The 16,212-nt window shown below is 38.8% G+C and overlaps 1 protein-coding gene across 1 annotated transcript; it reads right to left on the bottom strand.

The window, feature by feature from the left end:
- Positions 1-723: 723 nt before the first annotated feature.
- On the bottom strand, positions 724-15,718 carry TMEM237 (transmembrane protein 237). The gene is made up of 12 exons (XM_072041114.1): positions 15,682-15,718; positions 13,221-13,310; positions 11,692-11,748; positions 9,941-10,054; positions 9,568-9,682; positions 8,899-9,059; positions 8,183-8,306; positions 6,976-7,167; positions 5,930-6,003; positions 5,351-5,444; positions 4,992-5,113; positions 724-3,116 (listed from the first exon to the last, which is right to left on the bottom strand). Exons 2-12 carry the CDS (start codon positions 13,246-13,248, stop codon positions 3,049-3,051), a joined length of 1,149 nt encoding a protein of 382 aa, XP_071897215.1. The 5' UTR covers positions 13,249-13,310; positions 15,682-15,718; the 3' UTR covers positions 724-3,048.
- Positions 15,719-16,212: the final 494 nt, after the last annotated feature.

Below are 16,212 nucleotides of genomic sequence, written 5' to 3'. Positions count from 1 at the left end.
AGGCGGCTCCTACCGTGCTGTGGCACCGCCCGCACCTCACGGGGATGAGGGGCTCCAGCGATGGCTCCCCGGGGCTGGCAGGACAACTGGGAGAGCGCCAGGGAGCCCCACCGCCTCCCTCAGGCAGAGCCCAAAATGGCGGCCCCACCGCCACCGACCGTTAGGCGTTGGCGGGTCGCCCCCTGCCGTTACGCTCCCGCGTTCACCTCAGCGGTACCCAATAGCCGCGAGGCTGCTCTTGGTACTGCTCAAACTAACGCCGCCTGGCTGCAAGTTGAGACAGTAACACGTAAAGGAATAAGCAACGGGAACTTAACCGAATTTTAAATTCCAATGCGTTCTTAGGTCAAAATTCCAAATTTCAGATTTATATTTAAAAGCCATTTGAGACGCAAAGGCCTCGGCTCGAGGGGCCTGCTCTCGCCTCTCGCTAAAAGCAGGAGCCGGGCCGATTAAAGGCAGCAGTCAGATTCCCCACTTTGTACTCCCCAGTAGCTGATTAAATTCACATTTCAGAAACTAACACATCAGTCAACCTACTTGCTAGTTCTCAGGATTTCACTGCACTGCTTCAGACTGTGCAAAAGACCAGTGCAACAGCAGGAATCTGGCTGGTGGAGAGAAAAGGAAACCATTATTTACATCATCACCACCACAATTAAAGAAAAAAAATGTTTTCCCCTATCATATCTTCAGAGTTTTAATACAATATATAATGTAGCATTGAGGAAAAAAAAGACTGATTTATTTTAAACAAACTAATCATTTGGAAACAGTACATAGTAGTACAATCATTTCTAACAGGAGTTTAGATCAGTTCTTTACTTGCTTTAGATACTTAAAAACAAGAAATTGGCACTAACATTTCTTCATTTTTCCCAACACAGAAATACCCCATTAGAAACAATGGTATGGAAATGCACAGAAGCATTTCAATTAAGGCTCCTACAGTGCACGTTCTGTAATTAAATACATATTCTGTAAACTTTAAAATGTTCTAAAATTTTCCAAGTAACTACAACAAAGAAGCACTGTTAAACTCAAACTCCATTGTGAGGCTTAATGGAATGAAAAGTACCTTGAAAAATAGGTGATTAACCACCAAATTATTTACTTAAGTGTAATTTTAGATGGCAAACCTCAAACCTCATTCTTTCATGTACGTTTATACTCGGGTCTTCCAAAAAATATAAACTGGAAAGCCAAGCCTGGTTTGAAATATTGATCTCATTAAGTTAAATAATTTAATCCCTGCTCAACCATCTAAACAAACTATTATACTTCACAGTGAAAACAAATCTGGCTCCTAGCTAACATTGCTTTGTTCAAGGGATACTTAGGAGGCCAATTCCTAATAACAATTTCAGAAATTAAATCAGTGATTTCTTTCCTACACTGATTTGATCCCTTAACACTGTTGTGTCTAATCTACACGCTTTATGGGGAAAATACACTTTTTATCATGCCAAGATGACAAACATCAATCAGCACAGACATTAATAATAAAATCATTATTAATCTCATCTTCAGGAGCTCAGTAATTCTGTAAACACCACATTTGAAGAAATTGTGATGCTCATTTCACACCGTGTTGGAAACCTACATGGGATCACTAAGTAGTGCCTCATTCCCTATCCCCTACAGCCAAATAACAAGAACTTCCAGTATTACAGTGGCAGGGAGCAGCACCCATCTCTCCATTTTAATGTACAATGCAGTGCCAGCTATAATTTAGCTCTACAGTTTTGCGAAAATACTTAAGAACCATAACAACTGACAAAAAAAATTAATGTCTCCTTCCCACAACAAAGTGAATGCCCTAGAATACAGCCAACAGGTATAAAAAAATCTTAGACACACATTAAATAAAGTAATGCAAAACTCAACACATTAAATAAAATATACAACTAGTTTTGTGTGACATTTTCTTGGGAAATAGATTTCAAACTAGTTCTTGCCTATGTCTACTGAGGAGACTATTTCATCCTATAGCATATCCGTATTTATTCACATCTTCAATGCTTTCATTTTGCCACTTTAATACTGAAGAAAAAGAACAATGGCTGTCATCATCAAAAACCACCAACTGCCACTATTACCACTACATTGCTACGCAGAACACTGGTTGCTGGAGGGTGCTTGCTTTGCTTTAATAACATCACCCAATAATTTTAGTATAGGAGAAATTTCCAATTTCATCCCAACACAAAACAACAAAAATTCTTTGGTGAGAAATCATTTTCTAGCAAAACAGGTAGAAGTAGTAATATTTTTAGCATCTGTGAAATTCAAGTTTCTTTAGAATGACCTGTGAACAACACTATTGCTTGTACCATACAAGATAAGGATAAATCAGTTTTGTAATTGTTGTGCATCTTGACTATCAAGACATTACAGGACACACATCTTGTTGGCAAACCAAAAACACCCTACTGTATCTAAGTATTCATTAGTTGACTGAAATGCTGTGAAATTAAAAACTTTTGTTTCCTTTACCTACATCAACTCGAAAGAACTGGTTTTATCAGGATCTCTGTCAAGAGAACTAAATGAAGAAGATGAATAAATTGTTCTCTTTTAACGAAATAGCAAACAAAACCCCTGACAATCCAACCTCCTAGGTCTAGAAAATACTTTTTATGACAATTAAAACCAAGTATTATTTTACTATGGTTGTTAATTCTTAGCTTTCTTTAACCCAAACTGCTATCAGCATGAGTAACAAAACACGGGTTGTTGAAGGTATCAGTCAAAAAAGCACTAAATAGTGGATCTTCTATTTCCATCTATTTCCTTTGGCTGTCTAGGTAGCAACATTTACTAAAGCACATTGACTTTATGTACTAATCTACTTTATAAAACAAAAAACAGAAGTATAAAAGTTTTCAGTCACATTTGGATATTTAAAAAGTAGCATACATAAAAGATCCATCAATTATATACAATACAAAAATACATTTTTTGCTTTATGAAAGTTATAATAAATGGTTACAACACAGCATGTGTTGAGCCATCAGTTAGTTACAACTGCAAGGTGCGTGCTCCACACTATGGCTGGACTCTGGGTATGATATCTCCCTGGGGAAATTCCTCGATTTCAGCATGAAACATCAGTTCTAAAAGAGAGAGAGAAGAATTTGTTTTTCTTGAAGAAGTTTTACCTGGATATAATTTCATTGTTCCAGAAAATTTCTCCGGAATTTCCTGAAGCCTCATGGTTTTCTTCCCAGTCATAATATCAGCAACTCAGTAATGGGAAGAGCTACCACTGTCTGTAGAAAACTATTGTTGCTCCCCGTAATTAACAGAATTGGTGACGACATTAGCAGCTGATAATAGGAAATATCATCCTGCATTCAGCCTGGACACTTAAATAGATATCTGAAAGTAGACCGAGGGATTGTTGAAGTTCAGAGTGTCAGAACTAGGAAGGAAGATCTCTGTTTAGAGCCCATTCATTTATGGATGTAAACGCCCTGCGGATCCCAGCATAAGTTTGCAACACTAGAACCCACGACAGAAAGTATGATTTATGATATTGCTCACAGCTAGTTGTCACCAAGGTAGTTCAGGCACAGGAAACTGCTTAAGGTCAGCAGTGAGGAACTGTTGAGAAGTTCAGCTGGGCATGCTAAGCAGCTGATGGGGTAGTCCTTACAGAGTTTTATGCTGCTGAGGGCAGAGTTTTCTCTTCTCTGTGTTCCTTTACACATGTACTGCACCCTCAGCATGGGTGTACTTTCTCGCTTGCTAACAGCACATTCAGCATATAGACCAGGTTGTGTTTGCCAACAACCTGTCAATAAGGTAAGATCACACAAAAATCTGCACGTGCAACAGTGCAGTTTTATCTACTCAAGTGTGAGATTCACACACTTATTTTTACTATGCCATCCTTAGGAGATTAACATTTTTCTACTATTTCTGATAGGAAAAAATCCTAACAGAATTTTTCTTTTGAAATTTTTGAAGCAGATTTTCTAATCCTTGTTGGCACCTGTAAACATCTGAAATCTCATTAAAAAATGGACTAAATCCTGCCACTGCCACCCTTGAATAAGCCTATATTATTTTTTAAATGGCTTAAAATACAATTTAGACATCTATTAAAAAGTTTATGTTCAATGATTGTAAAGGCTGCCAACCACGGTTGTTTAAAAAAAAAAAATGTCATTGAGTTAATAGAAATAAGCGGAGTAACTGAGGCCAACTGAAATAAAGAATTGGTAAATTAGAATTCTAAAGTAATCTGAAGAAACACGTTTAATCTTCTTTGGCCTCCCAAACACAAATTTTGTGCTTCAACTCATGATGCTCTTTGGTATGAGTTGACTTACAGCTAATACTTAAAATTTGTGTGTACAACACGAATTGAAGTCACAGGCTACATGCATTTAATAGGAAAGCTTAGTAATGATACACCTTTTGGATCCAAGCTCCAACAACAAAAGGAAGAAGGCTCAGCATGTAGCAAAGTTGCTTCTAAGAAAGGGGATGACCTGCTTGCCCCCTCTTCCAACCATGACCACAAGTACTCCTCATTTGATGCCCTGTTCTGCAAGTTCAAATTTTACTTTTCAAAGCTTGGGAGTTCCTAAAACTACTGCATTGTTCTGTTGAAAATAATATACAGGTGAACTCAAAATGCACTCAGCATTTGCAAAAGGAGCATTAGTAACACTGGAGAATTTTCTAAAACAGAAGCAGAATGAATACATTTTAAACATTCTTTTTTGTTGTTGTTGTTAAAGTTAAAATTAATTTTCTTTCTAATAAGAAAAGACAAATATTTTCAAGTTTCAAAAATCAGCCAGGAGAAACAAGGCTTTTCTTTCCTTTTTAATAACTGCTGCTTCTTTAGAAGATCACACACAGACATCAGCATCCTAAGAAGCACTTGCTTTTAAAAGTTGCTAGTCCTGAACACCCAATGCAGAGCAGAGCCGATAAAAGACCGAATAAACAACATTTAGCCTATTAGTATTTCCTACCTTCACTATGGTCTAGCTCTGGTCGGTAAGACAAGAAGATCCAACTTGCCCCAACTAGAATAGACACTACCAGATTCACCACAATCCATGGCTGAAGAATTTCTTCCTCTGTACCTGCTATCCTGAGAGAAGTACATCAACCAATTAGTCAGGTTACACACTGGTACATAGGTGTTACAATAATTTCAGCAGAGTATCATAAAAAAACAACTTGCTAAGCTAGGTGTAAAAACATAGCTACTACTACCATCCTGATGGTCTTTCATTACAAAGGCCTGTTAAGGAAAGTGGATTCCAAAGACAGCAACTCAGCTAAGAAACCCCATTAGATCACAGAAGTAATTTACTAGGTTTCTTACCAGATGCTGCCATTTTCCGAAGGTGGTGTGTAGAGGTTAATTCTGTCACATGTCATCTGCTGACTTAAGGATAAGATAAGAGCAGTGAAGTACACTGGAAGAAATTGAATTAGTAATGTTAGGTATAAAGCAAAACAAAACAAAAAATGCTGTCTTATCATGACATGGTAATTATCACTACATTTTCTTTCCTTTCACTCCACTGCTTCCAATGATACTGCCTCCTTTAGCTCATTCTCTCTTTTTCAGCACTCTCCTCAAATCTGGGAATTTTGACCCATCAAAGTCTGGTTTCTGCACTTTTGCAATCTATCAGCTACATCAAAGGTGTCATCTTGTGATTCGTTTTTTGCTACTTTTATGTTCTGTATTCAGAAGTGGGAAAAGAACCATCTCAGTAATAGCCCCGCTAATGCTATTGCAAATGCTTTAAAAATATGCAGTGTTCACAGCCCTTGAATGCTATTTTCAACTACTTAGAAAATAACCATAGAGGAAAAACGTAATGAAAATAGAACGTAGGATTTATCCAGTTACTTTATCTTCTGAGCAACTTCCTATCCCCTTCAGGATACTTACAGAATGAAGCTATTGCTGCTGGGTCTAGGGTAAGAAAACCCCTCAGCGCAACTGATGCTTTCGCCAAATCAATCCTGATTACAAAAAAAAAAAAAGATTCATTAACACAGCCCAATAGGATAATAATATTGTTCCTCTAACAGTATTCTATTTTCTTTTAACTTTTTTTTGAGATACCTTTTTCTGTCTCTTTTACAGTGCCTTAATACACAACTATACTGCACACACATGCAATGATCCTTACTATGCCAAACCCAAGAAAGTTTGAAACTAAGGAGGATGTTCCATGAGTTTTGTAACTTTCTCACTGCAGTCATTTCTGGAACAGGGAGAATCTGGAGAGATCTGTGCTCTCTCTAATCCTTGCATTCATTTATTCATTTCAGTGTCCCCAAAACAAACTCAGTTATGCTAATGTAACTGCTTGCAAAGCTTACACTGGTACAGGAGCCATTAGGAATAAATCAGGCCTCCTCCCTGCCACAATTCATTGAAAAAAGGACACAATTTCTTCCATAAAACAGACTCCTCCCCTGGCTTACCATGCTGCTGTGAAGACAACCTGTCATTAGAAACACCTATGAAACTACTCTGCTTATGGTCTCTTTGTTCATCTTTCTGTTCATTCCCACTCTTGAGCAATAAGGCTCAAGAAACCCCAGCTGAGCTGGGAAAACTGTTTATAAAGCCATGTGGCAAACCTAGCTGGGGAATAGATTCACATGAAAAGTAACTTGACAGAAAGAGTAGTTGTTCCGCACCCCTCTGCCCCATAAAAACCATCAGCTCTCCTATTTGATTCACCTCCTGATTACACAGACAGCACAAGTACATTGATACAAGTCAACAGGTAATGGACAGGAATCAGTAACATGAGACTGAATGCAGAAGTACACCTTTTAACTATACAGCCATCCATGTGTAAAATCATTCTCCAAGTGTATTGCATTAAATTATCAACAGCAGATCAAAATAAGCCAGACAAAGAAGGAAAGAACATATTGCATACAAGTTACACATGCCTCCCAAATACAAACAGATTTTACCTATCAAAGGCTGAGACTGTGCTGATAGACAGCAACAAGTAGAACAAACTTTGAGCTGGGTATGCTAGAGCCTTATATTGCTGGAGCAGGTTAGAAATTGTGGAAAGTTGATTTCCTGCCAAGATGTAGATAACAATGATATTCCATACAGCATACCCAGCAAGAAAGCCGTGGGTAAAGAGTCCGATCACCCTGAATGGACAAAAGAACATTAGAAAAGTTTAATGCCTTCAATTAAAGAACTACAGACAGAAAAGGCCTATGAATCCACCCTTTCAACCCTGCTGCCATGACAGGTTGTTTCTGAGTATTTTTTCTGATCCAGGTTTTAAAATCCTACATGATGGGACTTATGCTTCCTCCTTTGACAGACTGCACTGGCACCTGCGCTGTCAACCAAGAAAAAACAATTTTCACTGATTCTCTTGCTAGTTCCCATTTTTACTGCTCCAAGAGTCAAATACTTTCACTCCACACACTCTTCCATTTTACCTATACCTACTCAAGACCACTGCCCCTTTCACCTATACAAGAATTCATAATCAGTCCTTGACAGAGAGTCAGCCTTTTCAGAATTTCCTCAAGCTGTCATTACCCTCCTTGCTAACAAAAAGGTGAAAAGCAAGCACAGGTTTCCAAGTAGAAGACACCAGAGATATGAAAATGGATGTCATCTTCCCATTCTGTATCACAACACAACCACTTGTATAAAAATTCATTTTTTGCTACTGTGTGCAAACTTATGCCCAGTCCAGTTTCACTCCTCCCTCTTTTTTACCAATCAAGATTTTTCATTGGGAACCATCTCAATGCAGCTATTTTCATTCTGGTCATATTGTAGCTGATGGGTGAATCTCATTTCACAACACTTTTTTTAGTAGGTCCCCAGTGTTTCTGTTATCATATTAGTCTCTTTCACTTCAGATTTTCTCTGAATCTTTGCAGTACAGCTTTCTTAGTTGGCTCCAGCTTGTTACTCTTTTTACATGTTGCATTTCACATATGGCATCTTGACTAGAAACAGCTATTATTGTCAGGAAAAACAGCTAAAGGACTGAAAAGCCTTATACCAGCTGCATCTCCAACCACCACCTATCAGAAATATTCAAAAGAAATAAAGATATATCACAATGATAGAAAAAAGGAGCTAACTTCTCAAGAAGAAAAAAAAATACTGCTTATTTACATCAAAATGTTAATCTATCACCTGAAACTTCGATGCACTGAGAGGGCGACATCTCTAGTGGTCCATGAAGCCTTCACATCCATAAGTACATTGATATTTTCAGTGGTTTTAATCAATTCTGCACGGTCAGCTGCTTGAAAACGCCCTAGATGGATGAGGAAATTAATTTTAGAGACTACTGTTACCTTCATCCATTATTTCTATACTAATGCTTGTACTTCCTCCTGTGAAAAAGTATTAAAATTTCCATCAGATTTCTTCCCACTTCCTAGCCTCTGTCAGCTTACATGCAGATCAGGATGCCTTTGTCAGTGTGATATACCCTGATAGATCAGGCTATGGATTTACAAATGTGCAGCACACTTTGTGTAATTACTTAGTGTTCCCTGATACAAAACAAACAAAAACTTCTAGTTGAAAGATTTTTTTAAATACAGTAAATACTTTCTTCTCAATATACTGAGACAGTATTAAGTTAAATAAGCTCAGTTCTGTACTATCAACCAGCATTTTTTTTCCATAGAATTCAAAAATTTAACTATACATGCCAGCAGAACAACACTAACATTCACTATTGAATAATTATAACGTGTATTTACTTGGAAAGATATTTTTTTCCTGGAAAACTTGCTCTTTAAATTCCTCCCAGTGGTACAATACTTGCATTTTCAATACAATTATGCATTTTTTAATTGCAAGAATTTCCTTAAATTACTTAAATCACATGATACACTTACGGTTTTTTTCAACAAACACCTTGCTAACAGGCTGGCTAACTCCAGTGGGAGCAGCAAACACAGGCTGCTGATCTGGGCTCTTTCTGTGCTCATCTTCAATGATGTCTTCCTCCTCCACCTCCAGTTCATTGGAACAGTGCATTTCTGCTGGCCGAGGTTTCCTATTATCACAGGACATACAAAGGAGCAGAAAAAGAACAAGAAGTAAAATTTTAATGCTGAAGACTGCTATGAACTTTTAACGTCTAACTTGACTGACAAGAACCGATTAAAAGGACTAAAATTATCATGGAGTTAGCTAACTAAAACTATAAAGCTAATCCTTAATTTTGGGGGTTTTCTTTCAATTTAAATACCTTCTTGTGTCATAACACCAAGGTGGGAAGAAATACCTACCAAGAGATTAACAATTAAAAAAAAACACATACAAACTCATACAAACTAAATACATACAAAATAAATACAAACTGTAATGCACCCAGGCATGCATAAATCAAACAAGTGGAGGAAGTTAGATCCTAGCCCTGGAAGGGACTGCATGAATACAGTTTATTTTACAAGCTGAATGGTATCATGGACATCTTTGTAATGTCACACAGTAAAACGTTAATCAGTCATTTTCACTACTGCACGTATTTCAAATCATAAGCTATACAAGTTTCATCTCACTTTGTTCTTTTTCTCTGTTTGCGGATCACTGTTTCTTCAGCTTCAGGAATATCCATGCCTTTTCCATTCTGAAATAAGGATGCAACATTCTGCTGGGTAAAAGAGGTCTCACAATCTGAAAATTTAAAATAAGATACATGAAAATTGTACAGCTTTCATAGAACTGGAAATACATTCACTTAAATGCATAAATAGTTATTATATAAAACACCAAACCTAAAATCAGAAATTGAAACTCTAAGCTACCATTCACTCAGAGTACCTCCAGCTTTTACAAGAGTATCTGATTTGAAATGTTTTAAACCAAAATGCAAATTGGCCAGTCATATTTCTGTCATTGATTTTTTTTTCAGTCTACAGTTGTTTCACATACCAGGAGGCACTTTCTTCTTTTTGCGTTTCCTCTGAGGAGGGACATCATGAGGTTCAGGAGTTAGGGGCTCACTGCTTTCAGACTGCCGACGAACAGTTGCTTGGACAATACCATCTGAAAAGTGTAAGAAAAACTCCAGCAACCTCAATTTAGAGACACTGAGAACACATAATAAAAGTTGCTATTTGCTATATTGTGCAGAATATCTATGCTTGCTCAGCTTACAGCTGATGAAAATGTATTGGCCAGTAAATATAAGAGTTGGGAAGCAAATATGGTAATAAGATTATACAAGGTGAAAACACACAGCACATTTCACCCTGACAATTTCATGCCGGGAGGAAATGTAAGTATCCAAGAAGTAGCATGATTGAAATTTGGGTATATAACTGAGGACTGACTGAATGGAATCTAACACAGGAAAGAGCAATTCCTCTATAATTTTCCTTTCTATATGCAAAGATAATACTGAAAAGGACAGAAAAATTAACAGTTTGTTACAAGATGATTCACTCAGACAGATAAACATTAAGGCAAATTAGTGTAAAAAGGGAAAATCAAATTAATTGCTAAACGAACAGCCCTAGGATACAGGAGGAGCAGGGAAATAAAGCAATGCTGAAGAATGTTAACTCCAGTCTGAGAGAAGAATTACTCCACTTTGGAGAAACTAAATTTCCTTGAGAGGTTAACATGAAATTTCATCAAATATTCTAGCAGCAGTAGCATCAATTTGCATTATTTGATGTAGAAAGACAAGCCTTTTTATAGTACTTTCAAGTACTGCAGTTTTTATCAATACCAACTGAATCTACCTTTGTTTTCACTTCAAGTAACAGGTTTCCCCACCTTTTATAGAGTTTTACTGTGCTAAAATGCAAAACTAACCAGCAAAGTAATGGCCAAAGTCAATTGGCCATAACTCAGCATACTAAGAAAAAATCACAAAACTTCATCCTTAGGAAGCCCTGCTAGCAACAGCTCTACTTATTACATTCAACAGCCTTACAATGAGTCTGCCATTACATACCCTTCTAACCAAATAAAGGTTTACTTATCAAACCGTCACATGGTCCCAAGTCAACTGATTTAAAGAAATCTAGTAAATCTTATGAAAACATTTTGCATTATCATAACAGATCAGGCTTGTAATTTTGTTTAAAAGGGTATCTTTATTCAGCAGATCCACTTTTTGTAAAAATACAAAGCTCTTGTGTTAGTCGTATTTCAGACTTTTAACACTCAGAAGATAACAGTCAACTTGTAACTTTATTTGGCCTAGAACTTCTTGAGACAATATGTTAAATGAGTTTCATTTAAATTCATACAAAAAAATCAAGCGCTTAACACACTCAACATTGAAAGCAGCTTACAGATGGAAGTGACTATTTAGTGAAGTATCATAAATTTTTAGAAAGGAAAAAAAAAGATGAATAAATATCAAAACTTTTTTTTTTTCATTTCAGTATCAAAATTTGCTCTATTAGCAGTACTGAGAATGGACCTAGGGCAAAAGAGGATTGAAGTTACTTCTGCTAGCATTACAGACTTGTTCTAAAAAGACAGACGGCGCTGTAAGCAAAAAAAGAATGTGGACATACAACATAAAATCAATTATTATAAATTAGCTGAGAAGAACATTATTCAAAACCAGCACAAGACTGAAAAACGTGCATCTGTCAAGAGCTTTGCTACAGTGTAGGTCTCACCCAGGATTATAAATCCAGTTTTCAGTCTTGGCAGGACCTTACCTAATGGAGTCTTTCCTTTGGGTTTTCTTCTTTTGGGACGACTGAGTGGAATTTCATCTGCAGAACATAAAACACAAGTCTAGCTACACAACATGGAGAAACCTCCATTTCCCTTTTTTTTTAACGGTCATACGATTTCAAGTTCAGAAAGTTAGTCCTTTTTACAAGTAAAGGCATCCTTTACCTTTTACAGATAAGATGACAATTCACCAATTTACACAAGCAGTTAGGGTACAGAAGATAGTAGGAAAACAAGATACAAAATCTTCTTAAGTGCGACAGAGGTTAAATATGCATACGCATGTGTTAAATGAAAAACTGAAATATTTTGAATAATGCTCTGAAGAATAAAAATCCTGTTTAGAGCACATTGACAACATTCCAGTTACCTTGATTCCATATGGAAATAGAAATCAGTAATGAGAACAAAGAAAAATACTAGATAATTATCACTGTGGTAGTCCAGGTATCCATGCAATTTACGTGATTATCAGCCTGAATTTAGGAAAATCATAAGGACCCATCTTTAAAGAGAGGATTAAGTGACACCAAAAGGAACTACTGATGTTTACGATTCTCTTTTTTGCCACAAGAACTCACCCTGGTTTCCTCTTCACATTTAAGAAGAAAGGTGTTGAAGAGCAGTGTAAAAGGAACAAAGGTAGAGAAGAAAGTTAGTTTTGAATCAATTGCAATTCACGAAATTGACATTCTCACTACTTTTTATTATTATTAATTTCCTTATCCTCACCCCAATTTCTTTTTATGAGCAATTGTGTACAACGGGGTTAAGTGCACAAAGCAATCATCAAGACTCAACGCTTTGTGACTGTGCACAGTTTCTCAGTTGGCTAGCTGTAGATCAGATTAGAAACTGTAATCACCTGGATAATTAAAACTCGTCTTACTGCTTGGTATGTAATAAACCAACAAAAGAAGTTACGAAACATTCGAACACACACAGTACTAAAAACACACTGCCTTTATACACTGTCAAAATATCAGATTTGCCTTACGGTACTTTGAAGGAATCTCATTCACCACACCATAAAAAACTATTTAATTGCCTTTCTTTACCCATTGCCCATTAGGATGCTGGAAAAAAATCACAAATTTCTTCCTATACACTATGTAAAAGTGATAGACGCCTATAACCCCATTTGATAATATCTAGTCTAAATTCAAAAATTCCTATTATGAAGGATTTGTAATTTAAATAAACTACAGAACATGAAACAAAGCAAAGATCTAGTTAAGGAAGAAGAAATTGAAAGGAAGGACATCAATAACACTGAAGCAGATGTTAATAAAACTGAATCTGCTATTTGTCAAAATCTCTTTAAAGAGTTTACCTCTCTGAATATTAAAAATGAGATAATAAATTTTCTCAGCCTCAGTGAAACTTTAAAATGCTTTGTATTCCTTGTAAGGGATTCTAGAACAACAAAGTATCAAGAAAAGCAAGTGTTTTTAAAGCCATTATGGCTACACAGATACTTGTTAAAACTAATTTTTCTTCATTTCATTACCTTTAAAAACATAGCAGTACAGAACCATGATCAACTCCACAGAATGACCTGATCTTACCTTGGCACTGGAGGGAGGGCACGCGGGGGACACTGAAAGACAAAAGAGACAAAAGTCAGCTTCTGTCAGTGTGAAACCACCTCTTTTCTGAGCGCCTGTTAAACTACTCCACAGAAAACGGCTCCTTCCAGACACGGTCTCAACATACCGAATGTGTTTTGCTACCTATGCTTCTGAAACCAGATTCTAAGCACCTCATACATAATCAGGTACACACATACATGAACAGTGAGAAACTCCTGGTGGACATGTTTCACAGACGTCATACAGCATGTTCTTAGCACAGTTCTGATGGGCACTGCACAGGGGACATTTGCCTAACAGCTATGTGTGAGGTGCAGCTTGCATTTCACCCTCGCTTCAGTAATTTTCATAGTGCATAGAAGGTACAGCATTCACTGGTACAGCTTGCCAGTCATTTTACTTAAATATAACAAAATATTGCAGTAACTTACATAACTGGTATACTTGCACAGTGTATATCATGAGCACCGTATTTTCTATTAATGAAGTTGTAAATTTAGAACAGAGCAATACTGAATTATAAGAAAAAAATATAAAATAAACTTATTTATAGAAAAGACTTATGAACTTTTGCAAATATTTACCAAGAGGTTAAATGTAACTAAAAACAAGTATATCCTGTTAACAATCCAGAACTCTTATGCTGGATGATTTCTTCACCTAGGAAAAGGAAGGTAATTTCAGATTTTGTATTATATAATTGTATTTAACAGGTACACAGAAGAACTACTTCCCATGTTCCAAAAATTCAGTTGATACCAGAAATAAAAAAGACTGTACAACTGGCAAGACTCAAGGATCCAAAAACTTACCACTTGTTTTTTTCCCATATCATCTGAAACTCTTCCCTGCAAGAGGCACCGTGAACAGTTCTCTACTACTGATGCTGCTCACGCTGAACCTCTGCTAATTCTGAACTAAAAATAAGCTTCTACCAGCCAGGATTAGCTGGATGTGAACCTTCTTGCCCCCAGGCTAGGGTCCAGTACTACTCCTGTTTGAAATGACTGCAGTTTGCTCTGTGAGTTTTCCATTGCAGCAAGAGGATGTCCTAAAATGTCCTAAATGCTGCCTGTACTGAATGGCAGGATTCCATATGCTGGTGAAGGTTCAAGTGAGCAAGCGCTCCTAGGTTTGCTTACCTTACGGAAATGAAACGCCTTGTGTAAGGAAGCACTTGCAGGATTAAGTCTCCAGTCTCTAATCTGGATTTTGGCCATGCGAAGACTGACAGCAAGTGCTACTCACACAGGTAAGGAGCAGCATACCCTGACCAGCACCCAGCAGTGGCCAGCACTGCTCTCACCATACAGGCACACAATAAGGGAGAAAAAATATTGACAAAATTCGAGCTCAGAGCTCATTGCTTTTATTGATTCCTACATTTTTTGTGGTAGTGATTGTGAATTCCCTAGAATATTTGATATTTTCAAAAAGTAAAGTGTGAGAGCTTTTATGCAGCATTCATTGCCTGTGCAGTAGTGTGTCTCTACTCAGTTACCTTCTGCAAAACAAATGAAAAGAAAATGAATTTCTGTATCATTTATTTTTGACAACAAAGGAAATCACATGCAAGCAGCTACTGGCTAATAATCGTCTGTTCTACCTGTATGGAAGTCCTCAACTCTGCCACATACATAAGAGCTTTATTTCCTTGAAGTTTCCAGTTTCTCAGAATTTGAAGGAACTCACTGCAAACTCCACAGAAAAGGTGAGTTTGGGTGCAGGTTTCCAGGGATGTTTTGTTACTGACAGGAGCTGCTGACCAGCCTGCCACAAAGCGCACGCTCACTGCCTCACTGGGTAGCTGGAGCCACAGGCAGTTGGCAACAAGCCTGGGAACTCTCACTCAGGAAAAAAAAAAAAATCCACGCAGCTCCCCAGGTGGTCTGTTCAGAAATGCAGAGCAAAAAACACCTTTACTTTCAAGCTCAGCTCACAGAAAACGGCACCAAGCAGCTGCATTTCCTCTGTGAGGGCGGCGAGGGGAGCTGCTCTCCACAGGGCTGCCAAAGGGGCAATCATTCCAACTCGCAGTTTTAAGAACCCTTAACCGCTCTTTACGGGTTTCAAGCTTTCCGAGCACCTTCCTTTGCCAACGTGCACGAAGGAGAACACGAAAACAACCAGGAAGCCTTTGCTCACGCCCTCAGCCGAGGCGGGCAGCAGCAGGGGGCCAGCGGCAGAGCGGGGACACGGCGCCGCACCTCCCGCCTCAGCGCCCCGGCCCTTCCCCATCCGCCCCAGAGCGCACACCAGACTCCGCAGCACCGCAGCCCCAGGCGGAGGAGGAGGGCGAGGCCCCGGCCCCCGGTCCCCAGCCGCCCTCCTGGTTGTTACAGCCGCCCCGCGCCCGCCCCGGCCCCACGGCGCCCTCACCCGGTTGGGGCTCTGCCCCGTCCCCGCCTTCGCCATGGCCGCGCCCGCCGCCGCCGCCGGTCTCCCGGGCGCCGCGGGGAGGAGCCGGGGCTCGCTTCCGCCACGCCTCGGCCCGGCCGTGCCGCCACCGGGCGGGGAAAGCGAAATGAAGGGAAAAAAACGAAAAAAACAGCCCAGGGAATAAACGCCACAGAGGCACCGTTAGGGGCGGCTGCCTCTCCGTTTCTGAGCGGCACAGCCGGCACCGGGCCTTCCCTCTCTGCCTGTACTCACCCCACAGCCTGGGGACGGGGGGGCTCTGCTCTGCTCTTTCCACGTTTGCTAGGTCTGACTTTACAACATGCAGACATGCCGCTAGCTGCAAGAGGTGGTTTGGAGGAGGCTTGCTATATGAATACTGTCTCTAGCCTGTGAAACTTGCTCGTGTAGATTTTCTCCAACCTGAGCTGAGCCCCCTTCAGAGGGCAATATACCTGTAATGCGAGATGAAGAGAGTAAGAAACGTGTTTGTCATAAGCACTGCACCATTTG

This window comes from Anas platyrhynchos, chromosome 7 (assembly GCF_047663525.1).
Source record: "Anas platyrhynchos isolate ZD024472 breed Pekin duck chromosome 7, IASCAAS_PekinDuck_T2T, whole genome shotgun sequence".
In the NCBI taxonomy this organism is placed as follows: domain Eukaryota; kingdom Metazoa; phylum Chordata; class Aves; order Anseriformes; family Anatidae; genus Anas; species Anas platyrhynchos.
Note: the sequence above shows the minus strand (reverse complement) of the source record. Positions and strands in the feature narration are given on the sequence as shown.